This window comes from Rhineura floridana, chromosome 8 (assembly GCF_030035675.1).
Source record: "Rhineura floridana isolate rRhiFlo1 chromosome 8, rRhiFlo1.hap2, whole genome shotgun sequence".
In the NCBI taxonomy this organism is placed as follows: domain Eukaryota; kingdom Metazoa; phylum Chordata; class Lepidosauria; order Squamata; family Rhineuridae; genus Rhineura; species Rhineura floridana.
The window spans coordinates 6,061,518-6,088,557 of NC_084487.1; the positions used below are offsets into that span (position 1 = coordinate 6,061,518).

General features: G+C 44.0%; 1 protein-coding gene across 2 annotated transcripts in view; it reads right to left on the bottom strand.

Annotated features, from left to right (window-relative positions):
• The window catches only part of LRGUK (leucine rich repeats and guanylate kinase domain containing), an 81,064-nt gene that overhangs the window by 52,712 nt on the left and 1,312 nt on the right, over positions 1-27,040 (bottom strand). For both annotated transcript variants that reach the window (XM_061638083.1, XM_061638084.1), the window contains exons 2-8: positions 24,316-24,423; positions 21,708-21,789; positions 19,216-19,316; positions 18,267-18,348; positions 9,761-9,885; positions 7,140-7,283; positions 5,736-5,816 (exon numbers count right to left, since the gene is read on the bottom strand). In XM_061638083.1, coding sequence (XP_061494067.1) covers positions 5,736-5,816; positions 7,140-7,283; positions 9,761-9,885; positions 18,267-18,348; positions 19,216-19,316; positions 21,708-21,789; positions 24,316-24,423 — 723 coding nt within the window. The remainder of the gene's footprint in view (positions 1-5,735; positions 5,817-7,139; positions 7,284-9,760; positions 9,886-18,266; positions 18,349-19,215; positions 19,317-21,707; positions 21,790-24,315; positions 24,424-27,040) is intronic.

Sequence of the window (27,040 nt, forward strand, 5' to 3'; positions counted from 1 at the left end):
CCAAAGTGTAAGAGTGAAAGGAGCTGTCAGTTTGGGTTCTCTCAGTTCCTAATTTTTCCAGTCTTAAAATTTAATTTTTCACATTTCTGCAAAAATTCGTGACTTTTAAAAAAGGATTTCCATGAAAATTCTTCACCATTTTAGTGCAAATTTCTTCTAAAACATTTTTCTATGCAGTTTTGATTTACACATTTTTGCAAGCCATTTCACCTAATATAATCCATTTTGTATGTTTGTTTCACTAATATATTCATTTTTATGCATGCTTTCCCCTATTAGATGCATGTTTGTAAACACTGGTTGACTGGAGAACTGCATTACAAAATTCAGATAAGTGCAAATTTCGAAGGATGGCTGTGTTTCGGTTCTCATATTGGTTTGGAAAGTGCAGATTTGATTCATTTGGCTTTAAATGCGACCTTAATTAAATTTCTCCCTAATCCCTACCAAGGTGTGAGAGAAGGTGTGGTGAAATGATGAGCTTGCTGTTGGTTCTTTTTTAAATCCAACCTATTACTGAGGTTATCAGTCCTGAATGTGTTAAATTAATTCAGTGTTGTTGTTTTATCCGATCACAAGCAAGCATGTATGAAGGCCTGAAAATACCATCTGGGACTGAATAATTATCTAAACTCAAATTTGGTCAGAATAACAATTCCCGTGATTGTGAGTGAAGTGTCACAGGAATTTTAAGTGCAGAGAGAGAGAGAGAGAGAGAGAGAGAGAGAGTATGAAACATAGATGCTAAACAGAATAGTAAATGGATAAAAAAACAAAAGTTTAGTTGTCTGAAATATAACCTTAAGAGATACAGTAATTAACCATCAATGAGAAGGCTAAGATTTTGGCAGCTTGATTAGATGCATTGTCTCATGAAAATCTCATCTATTGTCTCATGAAAGTCAAGTCACATTAAATCAATCACATTCAAACCAATTCAATGCTGTCTTAACATAATTGCCACTTCCATTAGTAAAATAACTGAAAAGCCATGCAGATTAATTAGAGAGGTTTTTTTTTTTAAATGACCAAATGCTGATCTGAGGAGCATTGCCTGGTGTGGTTTAAGAGTGTTTCAGGAAGGTAGCCTGATTTCAGTTAGGGATGCTCTCCCCAAATATTATCATGGCACGCTATGGAACGCATTCCTGAAAATCGTCCCATATCCCCAAAAGTTCATAACATACTCACTGAGGGTTGGCAGGCGGATCAGTAATCAACCCTGGAAGCTCTTCCCTCAAACATTTATTATTATTATTAATTCATTTTTAGTCACTTGATACATAAGAAGTCTCCAAGCAATTTACATAATTTTAAAAGTATAAAGCATAACATGAAATTAGAAAAAAAGAATGCATGAAAATAAAAGCCATTCAACAACCTATAACACAAACCCAATAAAACTGCAGCAAAAACGTGCCATTGGTAGACAGCAAAATCTTAATCAACCATCAAATGTCTGGGAGAAGCTGATATTAATGATAGTGCCAGGCAGACTTCACCGGAGGGGGGGAGCATTCCACAAGGAGACGGCTGCAACTGAAAAGGCCCTGTCCCTTGTCACCACCCTCCAAACCTTCCTCAGAGGTGGCACCAAGAGAAGGGCCTCAGTTCAAGATTGAAAGGTCTGGGTAGATTCATACTGAGCCCCCAGGTTGAAGTTACATCTTACAGTAAACACAAGTCTGCCACAGAAGCCTCATGTTCTCTCCACTTCCCGTCTCAATAACCTTTGGAGATACTACTCAATACATGATATGCTGTCATTATGACATAAGGATCCCCACCCCTGCTCAACTTTGATTTCCGCCTATAGGAGAAAAAACTCAGCACTGTGATGACATCCAGTTTCATTGCTGACTATACCTGGAGGTTATGGGGAACGGAGAAGAAAGGTTGCTGTTTCAATGGCAGCCTCATATTCACCATAAAGTCTAATTTTGGCCCCAGAATATTGCAGGGGAGTGGGATGAACTTCACCTTCTACACCAACCTTTCCCAACCTCATGTCCTCGAGATGTTTTGGACTACAGCTCCCATCAGCTACTGTCCAAAACATCTCAAGGGCACCAGGCTGGGGAAGGCTGTCCTACATGCTCCCCCTGCTGCCCGAGTTCATTTCCTCTAATCAGGGGCAGCAGTCTGTTCACTGTGGTCCTCCCTGAATGTTCCAAAAGCCCTCTTCCTGCATAAGAATCCAGCCTGAACCTAACTGCATTAACTCAGAAGCAATCCACACTGATTTCAAAGGGACTAAGTATGCTCAGGATTGCAGCCGTTGGCTCCGGTATTGTGTTTCACAAATCACTGTACTGATGTATTTTCCCAACACAGTGCACTCTGAGAAACTGAAAGCCCTGCTGTGATAGTGGCAAAAACAAAAACAGTAAGCTGATGTGGCTTTCTCATAACTGCAAAGTCTCTGTGTACCACCAGTGAGGTCTGCATGGAACTTTCGCTTACTTTTTGGTTCCAGGTAAAAAAATTATCTTTACAACCCCAGGCTACTGATGCGACTATGATGATGTTGATGATGATTTGTTATTGATACGCTGCCAAAGCTTTCTGCTGCAACTGTGTGCATTTTTTAATGAATTGCATACGTTTTTGTGTGAATCTCTCTTTATTATAATGTATTTTTACTATGCTTATAAATATGCTGCAAGTCGCTTGGAGACCTTTTTGTGTAATGAGCAATTAACAGCTTGAATAAATAATAAAATAACAATACCCATACTGATGCGAGCATTTGTTCATGTGTGTCCTGCAATGTCCTCGCCTTCTCTACCTTTCGTGTTTGTTAACCTTGCCTCGCTATTCTCTTATGATGCTGTTTCTCTCCACTGTCAAATTTTAGACTGACTGCTCCCTGGGGCAAGGCCTCTGAAAAGGTACACCATGGATCTGGGATCCCCAAAATGGCACCTGTGAGCACATCGCCTTTAGACACACACACACACCCTTGGCACCTGCCAAGACCCCCTGCCTCTTTGGTGGGGGGGGGATGTCCAATGTGTGGTTTACTTTTTTTTGTCTTGGGGTACATGTAGGGATGTCAGAGAATTCCAACAAAAATGGGAAAGATTAGCGTGTTCGTCTGTGGTCAGGAAAGTAGATCAGTTGAGCAAATACGAACTGAATTTGTTCACATGGTGGGGTTTTTTTTCTTTAAATCCACAAATGATATGTAATTAATTACTTTTCCCCAGTATTTTGATGTTTCTTTTACACTGACATTAATGAAAGTTACGTGGGTCACGTAAGTGATGTAACTTAAGTAATTAGCAGACAGCGAGACAAATAATGTAGTATTTTATTCCAGCGGAATGGAAATGGTGACTAATAGAGATCAGAACAGAAATCACTGCCTCCTTACATCTCTAGGTGCCTGTAGTTGTTTTGCCTTTTTTGGGGGGGGGGGGTCTTGAGCATCACTAGTTTTTCTTCTGTGAAATTGGTTTTTTGTGGTACCCACAACAATTTCTTAGATTTCCCATTGCTCCCCAGGGCCCATAAAAGTTTGGGGAACTCTGGTATAGATATGCATTTTTAAAAAAAGATGTTTTGTTTTAATATGTTTTTAAAGATGTTTTTAATTTAATACATTTTAAAGTCTGTTTCTAAGATGTTTTAAAGAATTTTGTTTGTTGCCCTGGGCTCCTTTCTGGGAGGAGGGGCAAGATAGAGATTTAATAAATAAATGATCAGTAATGGTGCCGTGTGGGCTAATGGCCCTCAGCCTGCAACACTCATTCATTGCAGATTTAGCCTTCTTTTTGGCAAAGGTTCAGGGATCTACAGAAAGGAAGTGAATTCTTTTCCATACAGGTTCCATGAAAGGAAAGTTACACTTTGTGCAAAAGAAAAACCTTGGTGGATTGTGCCTAGTGACATCTACCAAGCAGGATGGTGTTGAGAAATGTGTAATATTTCTTTCCCAGATACCTGGAAATCATTTCAAAGATTATCTAAATCCCATCAAAATCAAGATGCCACTGCTGTTAATCTTCCACACTGTTCAGGAAAAGTTATAAACATGTGGTATATCACGTTGATACATGAGATTTGACTTTGCTTTAAATGTTGCTGTCATTGACGAATGGGATATTGTGGCTTGTTAATCACCAGAAACTCTTACACCCTTTGAATGAGAAGAGTCCATCTTGCAGAAGTTGCATCCAGATTCTAAAAGAGCAGCAGCTCAAAAGCCATCTTTGCATCTTTAGGTAGCTTTCTAGAAAGGGGAAGAAGGTGCACCACACTAATTTTTTCAGGTGTTTGATACTCAAGCCACAAGCTAGCCTGAGGCCTGCCTGGTTGCCCCAAGGCCCAACTGAGACCTTGTTGAGGGGGGCAGGGAGAGGCTGCCAGGGGCCCCTGCAAAGAGACCTCTGTCAGCTGAAGGAAAGAGGGTGAGCAGGAGCCGCTCTGCAGGAAACTGGGTCTGGAAGTCACATCAATTGTTAGGAATTACTGACCACGCATTCCTTTGTTAGAGCGATCACTGGCTAATAGCGTAGAATGGTTTGTTGAGGTTTCCTCTTTGGAAACTAATTGTTAGGAGACGGTTGCCTGAATCCTGGATATTAAGTGTTTTGAAGGAGACAGCCTTTAGGGAGGGGTGGGAAATGTGTACCCCTCCAGATGTTGTTGGATTAGGAACACAGGAAGCTAGCTACCTTATACCAAGTCTGACTGTTAGTCTATCTAGCTCAGTGGTTCTTAACCGGGGCTGCACGCACCCCCGGGGGTAGGAGACACTTTTTCTAGGGGTGCAAGGCATCGTTCAAGAGATTTTAAAAATTCATTTAAATAGAAGCAGAAAATTAATTATACAACCAATGAAATAAAATTAAAATAAAAAATGAATGGTATTTTTTCAGGGGGTGTGAGAGAGAATATTTTGGAAATCCAAGGGGTGCTGGCAGTGGAAAAGGTTAAGAACCACTGATCTAGCTCAATACTGTTTACCCTGACTGGCGGTGATTCCCCAGGATTTCAGGCAGGAGTCTTTCCCATCCCTACCTGGAGAGGCCACGGACAGGACTGGGACCTTCTGCATGCTCTGAGGCCCTTCTGCAGGGAGGCTTGGAGGGTGGTGACAAGGGAGAGGGCCTTTTCAGGTGTGGCTTCCTATCTGTGGAATATGCTCCCTAGTGAGGTCTGCCTGGAGCTTTCATTGACATCTTTTCGGCACCAGGTAAAGATGTACCTTTTCTCCCAGGGATTTGATAGATTAAGACGATGTTTGTTTTAATATGCTACCAAACCTTCCTGTGGCTGTGTGGGGGTGCTATTGCTATTTGTTTTGCTGTTACTTATTGTTATGTTTTTATAGTGTGTTTTATTTGTTTTTGTTTTATCATTGTGTAAGTCACTTGGGGACCTTTGGGTATCAAGCGACAAACAAACAATCAAGCAAATAATGCAAAGCAGATGCTCCTACCACTGACCTACAGCCCATCCCAAACAGGAACATAAGAATGTTTGCCTCCACTTGTATATGTGCTGGTATATTTGTAAAGAAATGAAACACTACAAAATAAATCTGCCATGTTCTCCTGGAATCTTCTGGCACTCAGAGGAGTCTCAAAGAATATGAAAGAAGACACACCACCACCATTCCTTTGCAGTCGGCACAGAAGCTATCCAGCTTTGCACTCATCTCAACAGTTAGCCACTTCCCCCCCCCCTTAGCTGAATCTTATACTTCCTCTGCTTTTACTTTTCCTTACCCGCACTGGATTGTTTAACAGGTTAAACACTCTGAGCAGAGGCAAGGTTTCAATGTATTCCAGTTCACCCAGTTCAGCCACCTGGATAAGATGCAGAAAAAAACAGCACTCATTTAAGGGATCCATTCCATGAGCAGAGAGCTCTGTGGATGCCACAGTTGTGTGTGAGTGTAGGAACTGCATAGAATGGGGGTGGGGAACCTGTGGCCCTCCAGATGTTGTTGAACTGCAGCTCCCATCAGCCCCAGCAAGCAGGGATGATGGGAGCTGTAGTTCACCAACATCTGGAGGGCCACAGGTTCCCCACCCCAGCACAGAACATGGCGGAGAGCACAGAATTCAACTTCCTGAGAACCTGAGCCTTCATTTTAAAAACAAGCTCAAGTTTCTAGCTCCTTTGACTCTGAAGAGAGGTTTGAAAATGTGCAGTCAATGGCTCTTGAAATCTCAGAAGCCAGAAGAGCAGCTGCTTAAAATTTCCAGTGTTTGTGGTGGGGCTTCAGTGGTATGGAGAATAAGTTATTCAAGACAATAATAGTTGTGGAATAAATTGTGCAAAAATAGGAGAATTTAGCCAAATATGCTTGGCTTATATATTTATAATTTGAATTAAAGCGTCATTCTAACTCGACTAAAAGTTAGAGGTTCTTGCTCAGTCCTGGCTGGATGCACCTTTACCTCTTTCCTCCTTTTGCCTCTCCTTAAACATGTAAGGCCTGGAACCTTACACCTAAGTATTTATTATTTGTTATATTTATAACCTGCCTTTTCCCCGAGGGAGTTTGAGAAGGTGTACATGATTCTTCTTCCCTTCCATCCCTTTATCCTCACAAGAACCCTGTGAGGTAGGTTAGGCTAACACATAGTGAATGGCCCAGGATCACCCAGTGATATTCATTGCTGAGTGGGGATTAGAACCCAGGTCCCCCAAGCCCTTCTCCAATTATTATACCACTTTGGTGCAGTACAGTCAAAATGGTGACAGTTTTCTGAGCTGTACCACTTGGACATGTAGGTTCCTAAAATGTAGAATTTCAGGATGCAGGTGGAGTGAGCTGCATATTTGGATACTTCTCTGCAAACACCAATTCTCCCTGTAAACAGAAAAATAACATGTAACAGACAAGGTAACCCTTCTCCCTGCCATGCTATTTTTCTATTTATAGGGCAGTGTTTTTTTAAACCCAAAACATACAGCAGCATTCAAACATGCAACCTCTTCCCCGGGGAGCCTGAAATGGAAAAAAAAAGCTTCACCATTAGATTCTGCTGACTAAACTGGCCCTTTGATTACCACGTCAGTGTTGCAAGGGCATGAGGCAGCACATCAGCTCTCAAAAGAGGCTGCACTCTGCTGGAAAAGGGTAGTTGACAAAAAAAATTGTTTGGCATGCAAGACCTTACCTGGTTATCTTTTAGGTTGATTTCCTCGAGTAGATTGTGCTCTTCCAGGCCTTCCAAACTGCTGATTTGATTGCCAGACAAGTCCAAGATCTGTAGAACTTTTAGCTCCTCTAAGCCAGCAGCTTTCGTTATCTGGTTTGATTTCTGCAAAAATAATTTGAAGCTTGGAAAGTCCTGGAGAGTAGACATCACAAGTGGGATTGCCTCTTGGGTAAGGTTGCCATATTGCCTGGTTAGCTGGATTTTACCTGGATTCTAGCCATTCTACCTGGTGCCCGCTTACCCCATTAGGTGGCCTGGAAGCCCAGCTTTCATTTTTTTAAAAAAGCAAGTCTCTAGCTCTTGTGGATCCAGAGATACAAGTCACAATGTTGAGGCAGTTTTCTGCCTATTTTGTGAGAAATCAGTCTATTCCCGCCTTCCATTGTTGTTAGCCAATGAGGGACACCACAGCTGTCCTGGGAACGTCAAAAATGTTAGCCTGAGTGCCTACTGCATATGCAAAATCTAGCAGTGTAGAAAACTGCACATGGTCACTCGATCAACACATGCAGCTCCACGCCTTACCAACAGACTTTCTGGTTGAGTCTGCCTGCCATCATGGAGGGTGGAATAAAGGGGTTTGAATCCACCAAATTCTCCCTGCCCAAATACAAATATAAAAACAAGCTGCTCTGTAGAAAAGGCTGAGGTATTTGCTTTTCTATTTTTCTTTGGAATGCAGCCTCGTTTATCCTGTGGCCCAGCAGAGCCTCTGTTCAGCAATTCAGAAAAGGCTAAAAAGTATTTTTTTTAATACACGTCCTTCTTCAAAATGACTGACAGGCATTTCCCCACCAAAAATCACCCTACTTTATTTCCTCCCCAGGGATGGATGGATGGATGTGTGTACACACACACACACACAACACACACACACATACATGTAAGTATAATAAATACATACACACACACACAGAGAGAGAGAGAGACTATATATAATGGACCGATCCACCCCACATTCACCAGCTTCTGAAAAGTTATTTGCTTACTATGTGGTATATTTTTTTCCTTGGTGCTACATGTCTGCCCCCTGGCAGTGGCTGAAATTCCTTATTCCTAATGCCAAATTAATAAAGGCAAGCTTAGAATGCAGTGCTGCAGAATGCACTCAGCATATTTTTAGAGGATCTGTTTCCTTTATTACTATTGCACACATTTAAAGCCCAATTCTTGTTTTCGCAAGGACTGGGGATAATTCCCTTTATTTAAAATTTGAAATAAAAATGACTTGTTTGTAGCTATCTACTTTTATACAGCCACATTTCAAACATCACATATTTTGCGATGTAAACCACTTTTGGAACTTTTTGTTGAAAAGCAGTATATAAATATTTTTACTACTACCACTACTATTTTTGGCAGGACTCCATATTCACTGTATGCTCAAAACACTCTGAAGTTCAAGCAAACCTTGCTGCACACCAAGGTTCAGTTCTTCCTAGTGGCATATTAAATACTCTAAAAATAGAATACATCCTTCCTATTTATTTATTAGATTTATATCCCGCTCTTCCACCTAGTAGAAGCCCAGGGCAGCTGATATTTACTTGCTGATCTTCAATTTACTGCTCAGCATAAGCAGAAACTTTGGTGTCTTCAAGTACTTCAAACTTGTGCAGGAATATAGTCTGGTGTTGGAAAGGATTCTACGACAGCACCGCTGGCTTTGAAGCGAATTAGATAAGATTATTGGCTGAACTGATCATACTGCAATCTTGATTTCTATTTGCAGTACAGGTTGCAGTGTTCATTTCATATTTACTAACTGTTCGCAAGACAACATCTTGGTCACAATGTTGCTTTTAATGATTGTGCATTTTTATTGTTTTTGTAAGCGGCACTGATGGCAGGATATAAATCCTCTAAATTAAATAAATAAACATTCCAAAGTGTTGGAAACTAGAGTCTTCTAGGCATTTAAGGCTGAAAATGTAAGGTAAAAAAAAGATTCCTCACATCCGTTACCACATTTTTGGTGGTAATTGAAAAATGGAAATGGCCTGCCTTCAGGTCGATCCCGACTTATGGCTACCCTGTGAATAGGGTTTTCATGGTCAGTATTCAGAGGGGGTTTACCATTGCCTCCCTCTGAGGCTAGTCCTCCCCAGCTGGCTAGGCCTGCTCAGCTTGCCACAGCTGCACAAGCCAGCCCCTTCCTTGTCCGCAACTGTCAGCTGGGGGCAACTGCGTCCCTTGAGACTCTGCAGCTTGCTCACGGCTGCACAGGTGGCAGGGCACGTCACCCCTGAGCCACTCACTGTGGGGGGATCTTTAGCTGGCCCTTGACACCCAGGAGACACGAGCGGGGATTTGAACTCACAGACTCTGGACTCCTCCCCACTGTGCTATACCAGCCGTTAAATTACTAGGCAGAAAAACAAAACAACTGGACAATGCAACCATTAATAGGCTTAATTTGCATAATTAGCACAAAATTTGTATAATATGCACATTAGCCTGTCCAGATTTGTGTAACTGGAATATTGCAACCCTACTGTTAGGCAAATCACTGCCTCTTATGTGACGTGCACATGGGGCTGTCTAGCAGCACTGTCCAACCCTAAAATTCTATGACTCACCAGACAGAGAGTTTTGATGGGTAATTTTCTCAGGCCAGTGACGGCTGTGATCTTGTTGTTCGCCAGGCTCAGGTAAGTCAAGCTGTGGCACTTCTCTAGACCTCGAATCTCCTCGATCTCATTATCTGTGCATCAGCATTAGACTTAAGGAAGAAGATTGCACTGCAAAGTCATTAACGGTCTAGAGTCCACCAAGGAAATCTTCCCGAGGAAGCCTCACTGAAATGAACGGGAGCTAAGCAAGAAGCAAGGATTTAGCAACAAAGGCAAACATTTATTCTTTAATTTGGATTCCTGCATTGAGTAAGGGGTTGGACTCGATGGCCTTATTCGCCCCTTCCAACTCTACAATTCTAATATAACAGCAGTGCACACCCTCAGTTTCTTCTCTAGCTTTTTTCCTTAAAAGACATCCTAAACACAAAAATACTCTGCATTGCCTCTGGAAAATGTCCGGGATGAAAGTAAAGAATCACACAATTTTCTCTACTGCTGCAGAGAGTCATCATTGGACTGTCGCCATCTGGAGTGGGAGGTGTGGGTTCTACTCCTACTAAACTAAAACCCTGCTCTTCTTTTTCCCGAAGTGGGAGGACCCACAGCTCAGACGTGCATTGACCCTTCAGAAAAGGGAACAGACGTAAGTCAGTTGTGGAGCACCTGCTTTGCATGCAGAAGGTCCCTAATTCACTCCCTGGCATCTCCAGGTAGGACTAGGAAAGACTCCGTCTGAGATCCTGGAGAGCTGCTGTCCATGGGCTAGACAAGCCAACAGCCTTACTTATTTATTTATTTATTTCTGGCATTTGTTAGTCGCTTTTTTTCAACAGTAGAACTCAAAGCGACTTACAACAAGAAAAAACACAATTGAAATCACTTATAACAAGAGCAAACAATTGCAAAACAATTTCAAACAAAATAATACAACCATAATAATAATAATAATAATAATAATAATAATAAAAAATAGCAAATATTAGCACAATACAAGAATTAATACCACACTATAAATATAAAATAACCTATAATAGGATAAGGTAGCATCTTATGGCTTCAGGCAAAACCTGCTCAGACAACAAGGCTGGAAAAGAACTCTGTCCGAGACCTCAGAGATCTGCTGCAACTAGTCAGAGTAGGTACTGCTGGGCTAGATAGGCCAAATGGATCACTTGGTGGCCAATGATTGTTGTTGTTGGGGAACCATTTTGTGCTCTTGTGCTGCAGGGTTGGCCTATAAACAGTGTAAGCAAAGGAATGCTCTTGAACGGTCTTTAAAGATGGAGATGGAACACAGAGGTGGTCTTTGAAGTGTACGGGGTGCCCTGTGGAAAGGGGGCTGAATGCGTCCCTCCAAGCTTCTCTAAGCGGCCCTTGGGGCTCTCTCTAGCCCATGTCCCCTTCCTAGACCACACCCTTCACTTGCCATGCTCTGCACCTTCCTCGAGTGCTTTTGTCTGGCTGGGATGTGGCCTTGTGCTGCCTCTTGCTTGCTTGGAGGGGGGATGGAAAGATGTGCATGGGTAGAAGCCTCTGATTTATAGGTGTCTGGATTTCAGCCTACTGTGTAATGTTAAGAGTCACATCCATTGCTCTGCCCACCTTTGCGTCCAGCCCTGCCCACCACTGACATGTGGCCCCTGTGGTTCCCCTCGAGAGAAAGTGGCCCTCTGGCTGAAAAAGGTTCACTAGCCCTGCTCTAGGTCTTACGGCCCTGGATTTAATGGCCTGCTTAGGTTCACTCCTTGGCATTTCCACTTACAAGAGATCAGGGAGCACAGCCTGGGAAGTGAGACTGCCAGTCAGAGTAGGCAATACTTAACTAAGGAATCAATGGCCTGACTCAGTATAAGGCAGATTTGTGTGTCTGAGGACTAAGAAGGTAGATTTATAGAGATGGATAGATAGAGATCTTCCCTTCAGGCTCGAAGGTGGTAACATTGCGTGACCTGATTCACTGTCACAACCATCCATCTACAGCCCCTGCTTTATAGATGCACAATTAAGGTAGAGAGAGATGCTGGATTTCCTCAGAGGCTTCCAACAAGACTGTGAGAACCTTGGGATCAAGGCCAGCTCAACCGCAGAAGCAACCCACAAGCTGTATTTTCAAGAACACGCCAGACCATTGGTCCACCTAGCTCACTGCAGTCCACATAGACTGGCAGCAGAGAATCTCTCCCAGCCCTGCATGCCAGGGCTACAAATTCCTTGCAGGGCTACCAATGATACTGTGGTACAAACTATCTGGGGCTGTGCCCCAGCATCCTTGGCGACACCACAAGGAAGCCAAGGGTACATCTCTTGGATTTTTTGCTTGGTGGTAGCAAACTGTGTGAGATTTGAACTCTGCTCTCTCTTAGGCCAGCCCTGTATCCACTGAACTACTTTAGGCATGGCTCAAAGAGCCCCAAAGACTGTCTGCAGGAGGCCCTCACCTGCACAGCGCAGGGATCGACTGGGTATATAAGGGGTAAGACAACCTTTTATACTGTCAGCTTATTGGTCCATCTAGCTGACTGGCAGCAGCTCTCATTTTAGGCAGGGGACATTCCCAGCCTTACCTGGAGATGCCGGGAAATGAACCTGGGACCTTCTGCATGCAAAGCAGATGATCTACTACTGAGCTACGGCCCTTTGCCTTTTGGATTCACAATACATGCACCCCGTTGTTCTCAGCATAACAAAACTGCACTGGGAAATAGTAACATAATAGAAATAGATATTTAGAAATATTACTACAGCAGAAACACCAGTCTGCTTACATCCAGGTGTTTCCAGAATGTGAAGCGAGATCATCAATAAAGTGTGGGAAGAATTCAGTCAGTAATTATTATTATTTACTTTATATTCCACCCTTCCTCCCAGCAGGAGCCCAGGGCGGCATAGTAATGCTATCTCACTGATTACAGGAATATTAAGGGTCCACTGCAAATGCTTTGTCAAGTATCCGAGCCTAAGGAGAAAGTGCTCCTCTTCCTCATTTTGAGGTAATACTTTTGAGCAGACAGATTTGTAATCCCAGGCTGTGGTCTGAAGGCACGTAAGGCCAACTCCCTGCTGAAGCTAAGCAGGGTCAGGTCTGGTCAGTGCCTGGTTGGGAGACCGCCTGGGAACCATATGTAAGCCGCCTTGAGTTTCTATCATGAAAAGAAAGGCAGGGTATAAATGAAATAAATAATAAAATAAATAATCCTGTCAAGTGTCTGTGTGTGCACATGAGTCCATATGCACAGTGGTCACAGTACCCATAAGGACCTCCAAAATCTGTGCTGCAGTTTCTGCAAGTAGAGCAAGAAATGTATCATTCCTGTCAGCTCAGCAATGCCTCTTTTGCTAAAGACTTTTAAGCATGTTGGCTCACCGGTAACCAAGAGGTCTTCTGTATCTTTAAAAGTTGTGCAGGGGGAAAGGAGAATCCCACCTTGTGGTTTTTCCCATTGCAGTGTTGCAAGAAAACCTGCACTTGGCTGAATTTTCTGTTCTCTTAAAGATACAGGATCATTCTCAGGCCCTGAGCCTGGCAACCCTAGTGTATTGCCCCAATACAACACCAACTGACACTTCTCATATTATAGCAGCACCCACTGCAAAAATGTTGTGGTATCAGAGCTTGGAAAAGTTACTTTTTTGAACTACAACTCCCATCAGCCCAATCCAGTGGCCATGCTGGCTGGGGCTGATGGGAGTAATAGTTCAAAAAAGTAACTTTTCCAAGCTCTGGTAGAAGTGCTGTCAAGTCCCAGCCAGGGGTATCCTCCTCAGAAGATCAGGAGGCTCCGGTTTTGGACCCAGCCCTGGATCAGGCTCGATCTGAGGGTGAGGGTCTAGGATCCTATGACGAGGCCCAAGATGGGCCATCTGCACCCGGGGCAAGTTTGACATCGAGGCTGAACAGACCCCAAGCCCAGTGGAGAGGCATTACCTCCGATGCCAGATGGAGACCCGGCCCATCGGGAAGAGTGCCCAAGTACAGGCCTGGACTCCTTGTGAGTAAAGGTCTGGCTGCAGGGGATCAATGGGAATCAGCTGAGGATTAGGGTGTGGTTCAGCAGCTTCAGCATATAAACCTCAGTGGAAGGTTGGAAGGACTGCTGGAATGTCTATATACTGACTCTGCATCTGCCCTGTCTAAAGAGTACCTGTGGACTCTGGACCTGTTTCTTGCCTTGCACCTTACCTGTGTTGCTTACAGACTGCTTAGCTTCTGACTCTGATTCTTTTCTGGGGTAGATTCTGACTTTGAACTGATCCTGGTTGCTGCCCTCACTTGTGTATCAGCCGGGGAGTCTCTAGCTTCCTTAAGGGGCCTGGTGAGAGCAGGACAAGTGCTGATCTTTAGGATGACCTTCTTGGGGCTACAATAAGATTTAAGGGCTCAAGGAGACCAGTTTACCCTCCTGCTTCTTTTCCAAGTGACACTCAACATCCCATGGCTCCTCATGCTATTTTTTGAAGGGAGAGGCCTTTTGATGTTTTTCTTTTTTTAATCTCTTAATTGTACTCCTACAAACTTCAGGGCTTCTCCAAGTATACCGATACCTCCCTCTTGTTTCCCAATGTACCTCTTTCGGCTCTCTTTCTATCAGCATGGAGGCCTTGAGTTTGTTATTAAAAGGAGTGATCTTTGGTTACCACTCTATTGTCAATGCAAGGTATACCTGGGTTTGACACGCTCTGAAAGCTAGGTATTAAACTGAAAGACCCCCTCCTTCCCTACAGACCCTCTTGGGTGTTAAGTTTAGCCAAGGAGACAGATCTGGGGTTCTGGGGGTGGCAGCCTGAGAGACGGCATTCTCTGTGACAGCCCCTTAGTTGTGGGACTTCCCCCCCCCCCCACAAGATGCCTCTGTCACCTTAGCCAGGGCTGTGGAGTTTTTCTACTGTCCGACTCTGACTCCTTCATAAATGGCAAATGTATATTAACTAGTAATAACAAATTTACTGTAGTAAAATGGTAGCACAAGGCATTTCTTCACCACCACGTGAATCCAGAGCTTGGAAAAGTTACTTTTTTGAACTACGACTCCCACGAGTCCAATCCCTGGTTAATATACATTTGCCATTTATGAAGGAGTCACGAGTCGGAATTGGTACATTTCTTCTGACTCCGACCACCCAAAATTGCTCCCGACTCCGACTCCACAGCCCTGACCTTAGCTACAGTTTTCATTGAATGCTGAAGATGCACCTCTTCATCCTGGCCTTTGACACTTGGTGTATATTTTTCAGACTCACCTTGTGCTTGTAATTTGTTTTAAACTATTTTTAATGTTGTATTTTAAATTGTTGCAGCTTGCCCTGGGACCTTAAGGTGAAGGGTGGGTAACTAATGATGATGATGTCTTTTTCAATCTCTCTGCCTCTCGCTCCATCATGGTCCTATCCCAGAAGTAAAGCTTCCCCATTTGGAACGGGGAAGGAGAGCTGCGCAGAATCTTTGCTTAGCTCAGCTAGCCAGAATTGTTCGGTTGTTCTGTGGATGCCATGGTTGATTTTGCCACATTGCTGGCAACCATACAAAGGAGAGAGGTAGAGACAGTGAAGTGCCTGCATTCAAAGCTATCCCTCCTCCTTCCCTGCCCCCCAAATGATAAGCAATGATCAGCCTTGGCCCTCATTTCATTCTTGCCGCATTATTTCTGTTCTGCAATGGGAAATTATAATTGCAAAGGGAGTGACTTGCTAGACTGCCAGCTGACAAGAACAAAGTCACCCAAACACCTTGCAAATAATGTACCTGAACATCTGGGACTGAGCTCTCTGTTGCATGCCAAGCTTTTAAAAAGGGGCTGAAATGGAACCTGTCCGGCATGATGTTCACATGCCAAGCTAACAGGATTTGGGCTGACTTTGGGAGCAAGAGGAAGGGTGGACAAAAAGGAGGTGCAGCAGCAGCAGGCGGGCCCCTGGCTTTCAAAGGGGACCTTCCCTTTCCAACAAGCCTTGTAAGTGGATATCTTTATCCCAGTCTCTGTATCGCATTTGAAATTGTTTTGACATATGACACTGTTTTTATACAAGGAATTGTTTTCAGTTCTTTGTGTATATGGAATTGATGCTTATTGTTGATGTTTTTGCTGTGAAATTGCTTTGAGATGTTTTATGGGAAGCGATTCGTAAATGGAAAAACAAATAAAATTGGCATAATAAGGGATAATACATCAATAAGCCATACAGAGTATATAAGAGAAAATTATTCCTTTTTACACCTATTATTACATGTGTGATATTGCAAGCTGTACTTGTTTTGTTAATAAATTTTCAACATTTAAATAAATAAATAAATAAGGCATATTTATTGGGGTCAGGCCTTTCCACAGCAATTAGCTGTGTTAACTAGACGATCCTCCCTGGTCAGAGGCAGTATGTTGCCAGGGAAGACAAGCTGCTGGGGGTGGCAAACAATAGGGGAGGGCTTTTTCTTTCGCACTCTGCATCTCGTGGGTCTTCCAGAAAAATCTGATGGTCCTCTGCTGGAAACCAGGCGCTAGGCTGGATGGAACCACTGTAGTCTGTTTCAGCAAGGCTCTCCTTCAAAAGCGGGCCAGCTTGGCTTTGCCTTGTCTTTAAAACTATACAGCTGTGCTCCTGCCATTCACAAGGCTGCAGGGAGCAGCAAGGTGCAAAGATGTCATGGGCTGCACATATGGACCAGGAGGCAGGCGAGGGCAGCCATGTTTGCCCTGATCCAGCCACAGAGGGGCAAGGCAAAAGCTCTGTGCCACCACAGCTAGCTGGATACATGGCCCAGCAAGGCAAGGGCCCCTGCATTCAGCAGGCCAGCTCTTTCGCCAAATCCTACTTCTGCCTGGAGCAGAATTTTGCAGTCTGAAAGTCAGGGCCATGATCTGAATAGAAAAGGGAAGACTGTTATGTCTCGACCAGCAAATGAGGAGTACAGCAGGGTGGGGGGGGGAGGTGGCAGACCTGGGTGCCATTACTTGTTGAGAGGCCACATGGGAATAAAAATGGAGGGAGGGGTGTGTGTGACAGAGAGAGGCCCCATGTGCATGATACACTTAAAACACTATTGTACCGCTTTAAACAGTTACAGCTTTCCCGCGAAGAATCCTGGGAACTATGGTTTGTTAAAGTGTTGAGAGTCGTTAGGAAGCTGTTACTCCCCTCGTTGTTGTTGTTATGTGCCTCCAAGTCGAGTATGACTTATGGCGACCCTATGAATCAGCGACCTCCAAGACCATCTGTTATAAACCACCCTGTTCAGATCTTGTAAGTTCAGGTCTGGGGCTTCCTTTCTGGAATCAATCCATCTCTTGTTTGGCCCTCCTCTTTTCCTACTCCCTTCTGTTTCACAGAGTTACAATTCCCAGAGTTCCCTAGGAAGAAAGACTGATTATCAAACCACTCTGGAAACTGTAGCTCCATGAGGGGAATAGTGGTCTCCTAACAACTAATCAGAACTCTTTGGGGTAAGCCATGACAGTAAAGCCATGATAACATTACCAGGACTTGAATGATCAGTCTTATTTCAGGTCAGGAGGAAGTCCCATCCAGCCCTCACCAGGTCAGATCAGCTGAGCATAGGGACAGGTTCTCACCTCATATATGGCTCAGCTTCATGGCCTGAGCTGAATGAAGTTGCATTCTCCTGCTGCTGCTGCAGCCGCCTCCCCACCACCACCTCTCTGCACTGATGGCAACTGCATGGGTGAGTGGGAGGCTGGCAAAAGGAGAATCCTGCTTCCCTGCATTGTTCCCTTGGGCTAGAGGGTCTGTCGCCCCCTCCTAGCTCCGCATGTCTAACACATCATAACGGTGCACATTCATTTTCAAGAGGGCAGGCCTAGGGGTGTCTAAGCACCGTTCCCACTGAATTCATTTCAAGGATCAGGACAGCGAGACTTAAAGAACACACGTCTTTGGTATCCAGGCAGAGAGACCGGCAGGCTTGTTTATCCTTTTCCTCTGAGCCTTTTGGGAGAATGACTCAGGGCCAGTCTCCCTCTGGATGGAAGAAACACATTTTCTTGTCAGGCATTTCTCCTCTTGAAATTAGAAATACGGATGTTTTTAACAAGTTAATATTGTTTTCCTCAACTGTGCAAACCCTTTTTCTTGGCTACATGTCCAAGAAGCCGTTTCCCCTTTTCCAGCATCACAATGTCCAAGATCAACTCTGCGTGTGTGTGTAGTTCAAATCCCCAGACATTCTCTTGCATTGAATATATTAACAATTTTTTTAGAACTGCTGCTGTTGGATTTCAATGAAGGAAAATTAGAAAGGGACATTTAACATATGATGCTCTATCACTCCGTCTTTCAGTATCGGTTCTTTTTAAAAGCACATGTGGAAACTGCACTCTGGCCCTCTGGATCCAGAAGCCCAAAGATGAAAGCAAAACAAATATGAAATTGATTCCTGGGCCAAACTGCCTCACAGAAGACCTGTGTGTCTGTTTAAAAGACCCCTAGGGTTGAGCTGATAACTCTCTGTAGTATCTCGCTTCTCTCCAGAATTTCCAATTTCCCCCCCAAAAAAGGATACTGTCCAGGATGAGCTTTGCAAGTGACTGGTAGGCAGAAAGATCTTTCATCGCTGAGATCTTGTTGTGTGAAAAATTCACTACCTAGAGAGGGAGGGGGGAAGAATATGTGAAGATGGCCCCACAGTGTTTTTTCTTTTTTCCTGTGGAACCAAAAGTTCCTCCTGTTCAACCGGGGTGCAAGGTTGGAGAATGAATATAATTCATGTGTGATTAGAACAGATCTGCACTTAACTACTTGCTTGGTCATCACTGGCGACAGGGATTCCAGACAAGCAGGTGGAATTCTCTGTAGGTGAATGACTGGGCTGGCAAAGCAAGGACAGAGCACTGTACTGGCTTCTGTACTGGCACCAGGGGAAGTGGCCTCCGTGGCCAGTACAGAAGTTGATCGGGCTAGCAAAGCTCTGCCCCTTCTTTGTAGCCACCAAGAAAGCCGATTGGGCTGGCAAAGTAAGAAAGACTGCTCTGCGTCGCCAGCTCGATAGCTGATTCGGCTGGCAAAGTGGCATGCTCCATGTTTGCCAGCCTATGCCACCCTGAGGCCTTCCAGACACTTTGGATGATGACTCCTATCAACCCTCTATAGATGATACTATTTGTTCCCGACACATTTTGAGTCTCAGAATAGCTGTGCCAAGTTTACTTAAAGATTACAGTCATAATATCTCATCAAACAATGAGGTAATATGAGAGCAGGTGAACCTTACATTGGGTCCAGAGAGGAGACTGTTGGAGTTCAGAGAAACAGGATTGCTCAACTTCATACATTAAAATAACCAGCCAAATGTTTGGCATCTGGTCTCTAAGAAATGATAATAATAAAAAATAAGGCCTGTCCTTACTTGTCACCTAGATTTCTTGAATTAAGTACAGTTTGATTAAGTAACCAGCTGCATTGAGGTGACCTGAATTCAAACAGAGCCCACAAAATTGCATTCTGTTTCTTACTTGAAGATTCTTAGGTGGTTTGAAGTCAAAGTATGTGATGAGTTCGTTCTGTGAAGCATTCAGTTCCAGCAAGTAAGGCATGTGGCTCACACACGAAAGATCTGGAAACAAAACATAAGAATATGGGGAGAAAAGAATAGAAGAAAAATGCAGGGACCACAGTGCCAGACTGGAGTTGGACGTCTGGACTGTGCGGACTCAGAGCTATAAAGAAATAAATACCTGTTGCATGGCCTAGGTACATTATGCAAAATGAGCCAAGAAACAGAACTCAAGAAATAGAGACAATCATGGAAAAAAGGCTCCATAAAAATCCATTCGTTTTTCCTTACTTTCCATAATTTACCTATGGTTTTTCATTATTTTACACATTCCTGCTCTGGTTACCTTGAGGTGGGGGGGGGCAAGGAGATAAAGAGGGCACCAGAGTACTGTCTGCTGGCTGCTGGGAATCTTATTTGGCAATCCTGACTTCTTTCACCAAGTGTTGCCCACAATTGCTTAAGTATGTCTTTGCAACAATAAGGGTTAGAAACTTCCTTTTTTTAGAGAGCTGAACTTTGCAGCCAATCCCACATTTGTCATATTCCACCCCTGGCAAGTTTTCTGCACTTTCGTGGAGCCATAACATGCTCCCTCCAGGCCTATGTATAAGCCGCCCTCCCTTAAGTGCTCGCTCAGGGAGAATTTTCATCTCCCATTCATCCTTGCAATACTTTTAGGGGGTGCAGGGACCACTAATATTTTAATTCCAAAACATGTTGCAGTGTTATGATTCTCATTCTAGAGACTGGAGAATGAAGCTTAGGAGACTGAGGGCTCATCCATACTCTCACATAAAATTGCTAAAAATCCACATTTTCCTTAGTCGAATTGCCTCCCCCCCCCCGTAGTCCAAACCTGATTGCTTTGCATAGCCTTCATACTCAGAGTAAAGTATTCCCCCATCCGTTCTTGTAGGCATGCCCTTTTCCCCCTTTGACTTTGCTCTTTTGCCCTTTGATTGCCTCGGCCTCCACCCCCCAACCCTCCTTCTGTGATCAAGTGAGTCCTGTGCAAGTCCACAAGTGAGTTTGCTGGGTTTACAAACTCCCCCTCCCTCCTTCATCCCCTCCCAGTACAGAGCTGACCATTACACACATCGGCAAAAATCGGGGGAGGGGGGAGAGGAGACAAGAGAAGCCTGGAGGAAAAGAGTCCCATTTCCCACTCCACGGTGCCTGTGAGAGTTCCACAGCGACAGATCCAGAAACACACTTAAAGCTTCTGGAAACCTTTCCCTTTTATTTGGGTCGATGCCATTCACTTTCTGAGAACTTGCCTCTTCTGATGCTTCCCACCTCCCCATCCTTTTTATTATTTTTCAGCCTCTGAGATACTGTTTCCTTCCATCTCGTTGCATTTTGGCTCAGAGCAGATAATAGAGGGAGGAGGGGCAAGGTGAGCTGAGCCAACAGGAACCCAGCAGAAGCAGGAGGAGTGGAAGGAGGTGGAGTCAGAACCACCCACAGAGGAAAACCAACGGAGGGGGGGGCTGTCTCTCCTTAGCAACGGGTTGAAATGCCTTTTTGAAGTATCCCTGGTATGAGTCAATCTGGATTAAGGGAGGGGAAAGTGTGGGAAGGCAGTGATTGGAGGAGAACGTCTTATGGATCAGAGGATTAATGGGTGCAAGGGAAATTTACTATTCACATTAAATGGCAGTGAGGATCAGCTCTGACTGATACAGATCTCACAGAGCAACAGCTCTCTAGGTAGACTTGTGGACAGCTAAAGAGTAGCATGTGTTTGCTTTCCCTTCCACCATTTGCTTTACCTTAAAAGCAGGATGGGGAACCTGAGGCCCTCCAGAGGTTAGGCTCTGATCATCAGACCCAGACAGCACAGCCAACGGTCTCGGAAGATAGGAGTTGGAACCAGCAACATGTGGAGGACCACAGGTTCCCCACCCCGGCTTTAAAATGAATGTAACAGCGAGCACCCATGGAAGACAGGGTTGAGACAGGAAGATCGATAGGAAACCTAAGCTGACATTGCTTGCCATAGCTCAGTGGCATGTCCAAGTTCCCAGGATTAATCCCGAGCATCCTCCTAAACTATTTCTGCTACCAGGGCCTGCGTGACCGCAGCAGAGGTGGCCCTCAATCAGCACAGCAAATAGGGGGTTAGAGAGACCATTGGTCTGACTCAAAACAAGGCTGCTCCTAATGTTTACTCTTGGCCCTCACTTCAGAACTCACATGGCTACTTGCATTTTTATTTCCAGATAATAAAGTGGACAATACGCTTCACATTGTAGTTGGTGAGCGTGTGCCATCATAGGTTGGTATGCGGGCTTAAGTGTGGCCATCCCATCATTCCCAAGGAGATCCAGTTGTTCTGTACAGCCATGTAAACAGAGTCAAGAAGAGCAGCTGTGTGGTCTGCCATTGCTTTCGTTTTATCTGAAACAGCTTTAGAGACAAGAGACCTAAAAAGTGGCAACTACATACCATTAATTTTATTGCAGGAAAGGTCTAGCTTCTCGAGGTGAATGTATTTGCAGAGAACACTAATGTCACTTAATCTGCGATCCTATGGGAAGAAAAGGGGGGAAAGAATTCAGTACGTGCAACCCTGCACCTGACTTCTCTTTCAAGGAGATGCCAAGACATGGTTCTGAAAATGAGGTTCTTAATTTGCCCCATAAATCTTTCCCAAAAGATTTTAGCTTCTCGGGTCCTGTTTGGTCACCACCCTCTTGCCCATTGGGGCAAGTTAAGAACCTCATTTTCAATTTCCACTAACACACTATGTGTGTGCAGGTCTGCATCCAGGAATATGCTCATGACCTTCCTGGTTGTGAAGGAACAAACTCAGGAGGAAAAATCCGACACGTTAAATGATCTAGAAATATCAAGGAACTGGTTTTTTGTGGGGGTTTTTGCTCTCTATAGGTTGGATTACTTATTTGAAGCATGAAAAACTATTTACTGTGCAGGCATCTTTCTGCAGTACACCTAAGACATGTCTGCCACGTCACATTAAAGTCCACCTAGCATCCTGTTTTTCACAGTATCCAAGCAGAGCCCTCCAGAGGCCCACAAGTAGCCACACTCTAGAACACAACCTTTCGTGGATCCAGAGTTAGCAACACATCCTCAGAGGACCATGGGAAATGCCCGCTGTGTCTCTGACTCGCTGGCTATCGTCAAGCCATTTGGCAGGATTGCTCTGAGACCTGCAGAACACAATGACGCAGCAACATCTAACCAGCTGCTGCAAGTTGGGTAACAGCAGGGGTGGGCTGATGTCTTCATACCCTGCTTGTGGGCTTCCCACAGACATCTGGAAAGGAGGATAAACCTATCAATGGCTACTCATCGTGATGGCTATATATTATTATTTATTTTGTAGATTGCTATCTGCCTTTTCAACTAGAGTCCTCAAAGTGGCTAACAACATGGATAAAACAGAACCACATATTCACAAAACAGAACAACCAATGTTAGAAGTCCCTTCTTACAGAACTGTTGCTATAAGTTGGCCCTGAAGTGGGAGGAAGGAGACGGGACAGTCCAACGGGAGCAGGCCATGCTGTTGTCTCTGCTTTCCTCACTCACTCACTCCTCTCTTCCCACAGGATATTACCTCCAGCATCAGTATGCCTCTGAAGACCAGTTGCTGGGGATAATGAGTGGGAAAGGGCTACTGTGACTTGCTCATGGGCTTCCCAGAGGCATCTGTCTGGCCACTGTAAGAAGAGAATGCTGGAATATTGGCCTGATCAAGCTGGGCTCTTATGATCTAGAATTAGCTGAACATCATTTAAGAATTCTAACCTGCCTTTGGGGGCACACTGCCCTCACAATACAGTTTTTGAAAAGTTAAAATACATAATCTAGTAATAGGCTGTCAAATGAGATTCGTTGACCCAAAAGCTTTATAGTTTTACTCAGCTGGTTAAATGTTTCTTGTTGGTTTATTTAATTCCATTTATGAATCACTTCCTATAAAATATCTCAAAGCAAGTTAACAATGAAAACAACTACAATAAAAATAATTACAACAATTTTATATATAAAAGCAATTTCAGGTTGCAATACAGATGAAGATTGGGATAAACATAGCTAGTTAAGAAGGCTTTTGGTAAAATTTTGGAACTCGGAGCTTATCTAATGCTCATCTATGACAATGTTTCAGGGTGTTTTTTCTCTCTAATTGTTTCTTCAGCCTGGTATGAAATACTGGTTTTTCATGATGCAGTTTCAGAGATGCTGAAAAAAACTGTATGATGTTTTGCTCTGCAAAATTGAAAAAATGGAAATGGACTGCCTTCAAGTCAATCCCGACTTATGGCGACCTATGAATAGGGTTTTCATGGTAAGTGGTATTCGGGGGGGGGGGTTCCCATTGCCTTCCTCTGAGGCTGAGAGGCAGTGACTGGCCCAAGGTCACCCAGTGAGCTTCATGGCTGCGTGGGGATTCGAACCCTACTCTCCCAGGTCGTAGTCCAGCACCTTAATCACTACACCACACTGGCTCTGCAAACCGCCTTGAATTCATTTCTTGGCAAAAAAGTAGAATAGAAGCTTTTCAAGTGAATGAATACAGAGAAATTTTGATAGCTTGGGTGGATCACAAGGAAATTTATGACTGCCTGACCCTATCGGGGTAAGGTTGGACAAGATAATAATCTGGATTCTTTCAGTTCTATGATGTAGTCATTGCAAAATCAGAATGGTTCCAAGTGAACCTGGTCCTCCAGGATAATCAAGTTCTAGTGGGTAGAAGGAATTTCTTGGTCAATACCAGAGCTTTGAAAAGTTACTTTTTTGAACTACAACTCCCATCAGCCCCAGCTAGCACGGCCACTGGATTGGGCTGATGGGAGTTGTAGTTCAAAAAAGTAACATTTCCAAGCTCTGGTCAATACAGTGTCACATTTTCAGTCCTAATACGTCAAATAACAAAAATGTAACTTGGGCAGAAGTGCATGATCAGGATCTCTAGAAAAAGATCATCCAAATATGCAGTCCGGTCAGCAGGGCCAGGTTAAGGATATAGGTGGGAGAGGCCACACTTCCAGTTTGACAGCAAAACTTTTTGGTATTAACTCACCGAGAGCGACAGACTGAGGTAGACATGTTCTGTGCCAGGGGCTGAACGCCCCAATTTATGCAGGGCTTCAGCAGTCATTTCTTCATCCAATACACCATCAAATTCCTCCTATGAAAGAGAAACAGGCAGTTTTGGTTAGGCAAAAATAATCGAAGTAGGGCAACCTCCCTAAAGAGATATGACCAACTTTGAGAAAAGGTGGGTGCTCCTTCTTGATTCTTTCCTCAGCCCAGTTTGATCGGATCACAGAGAAACATGACACATGCTTTCACCCAATCAGTGCAAAGTAAACAGCTAAAGACTAGAGCTGTCAGGTCCCTGTTACCATTATGGCCATATTTGCGCTACAGACCTACATTAGTTTAAGTGGCCACTTTTATTCGAAGGGAGACTGTAGATCTGTAAAGAGGGAAATCATAAAAAGGGCCTGGGACAATTAAAAAAGAAAGGTCTTTGCTTGACACCAAAAAGTAAGTGGAGGCAAGCCTTCAATGAGAGGGCACAACAACTGAGACAGCTCTATTTTGGGTCAATCCCCTCTCACCTAAAACCCACAGGTGGGAGCATGCAGAGAAGGGCCTCAGAGGGTGATCTTAATATTCAAGGCAAGGGGGCTGCCTGGTTGGCATTGACCCATGGCAGGCCTTTTCACTGGCAGTCCCCCATTCCTGGAATGCTCTCCCTGATGAGGTATGTCAGCTTCCCTCATTAGTGACTTTCAGGAGAAATTTAAAAACATTCCCGTTGCTCAGGCATTTGATGGCTGAAAAAAAAGGTTCCTGGAAACCTCGAGATCACATTTTTTTAATACTTTAAAGTATTTTTTAGAATTTTAAAAACTGTTTAGTTATTGATGTATTTGTGTTCTAGGCTCCTTTGGTAGGAAGGGTAGAATATAAATTGAATAAATAATAATATGTAATAATGAGATAAACAGTTTTTTAAGTAGTACCTTTAATTTCAAAGACCCAGGATTCTTTGGGGAAAGCCACAACATTTAAACTGGCATAGAACTGCAGAAAAACACACATTATAGCAAACACAGCAGCCCTACAATGTGTAGTGAGCATATCTGATTTCACAGCACCAGAGTTCCACATGACTCTTTATTTCTGAAATAAACCTTATGGCATGCCCAGATTCCCAGTCGGAATCTGCTCCAGTGCAAAGAAACAAGCCATCCACTGCCTCTATTGCCTCCACAGCCATCTCATCATCAGCCGTATTGACAGTGGGGCATTAGCAGGAGCCAAGGCATCCCTGCACACGCACGTGGTAAGGATCAGATGTATAGTCACTGCAAACCTAATTTCTCAAATTAGAGCCATAGGCACCGCTCCTTATATGCCACCTAAAAACCCAGAGTTTTATCATCTAAATAACCCAAAATTCATATCCACCCAAGCTAATCTGGTAGCATACTCTCATACGAACATAAGAAGAGCCTTTCTGAATAAGGCCAGTGGCCCACCTAGGCCAGCATCCTGTCCTCACAACAGCCAAACAGATGCCCCAAAGAGTAACCTGCAAGCAGGTCCTGAGCTCAACAGCACACTCCCCTTCTGTGGCTTCCAGCAACTGGTATTCAGAAGGATGCTGCCTCTGACTGTGGACCCATAAATTGCTCCCATATCTCTGCTTTTCAAAAAGTTTAAAATGATTCCCTCCAGCAGTTCATGAAACGACGCTTCCTTTATGCTTAATCCAGTTCTTCTCATTTGGGCAATCAACCACTCAAGAGTTGTAAAAATCAATTAACTGCCTGACACCTGAAGCTGACCCATTGAAACATACATTTCATTATGTTAATAGATTTTATTTTCAGAATCCAGAATGAAAAGGATAATTTTGTCATAAATCCATTGGCACCAGAGACACACAGGATGAAAACGTTATCAGGTGAACACACCTGCAGCAGTGGCCAAATATACTCAGCCACTAGCACCTACATCTAGCCAGACTGGACGCTGTCTTCTTATTCATTCATTTAATAGAAATATTCCACTTTTCCAAGGAACACATGGCAGCCATTTTTATCCTCTGGAAGGTACATGAGGTTAACAGACAGTAAGCGGCCAAGGTCAGCCACAGGAACACAGAGAGCAGCCTTTATACCAAGTTCCATCTAGCCCAGAAATGTCTACACTTACTAGGCTATTGTAATGCACAGCCTGTTTGGCCATAAGGATGTTCCTTGCTCAATGAAATCTTGGTTCCAGCAACCATTATCTGCTGCCTCTTTTCATTCCCTGAAATGCAGCCTGCCACTGAAACGCACAGAGTAAAAGCCCCAGTAGCCTTGCCAGGTCCTCACCTAACACTTTTAATATAGAGGTACCCTGGCACATTCAAAGGTACAGGTGCCATTGGGCAATGCTCTTGGGAAAAAGTGTTTGCTTTATATAGACACATGTGTTAATTTAACAATGTAATTAAACAGTTAATACAAATAGGAAGCCACCATATACCGAGTGAAACCATGGCTCATCCAGCTCAGGATGTGAACGGCTCTCTGGGGTCCCAGACAAGGGTCTTTCCCAACCCTGCCAGGGATTGAATCTGGGGCCTTCCTCATGCAAAGCAGACTCTGCCTGCGAGCTACAGCCCTTGCCACCCTACAGCAATCTCCTCCCTAGTTAAAGGCTTAATTCAGGCCAGCTGAAACTAAGAAGTTCTGCATTGCTTTCAAACCTAGCTTAGGGTCCAGGAGAAGATGACAGAGCCA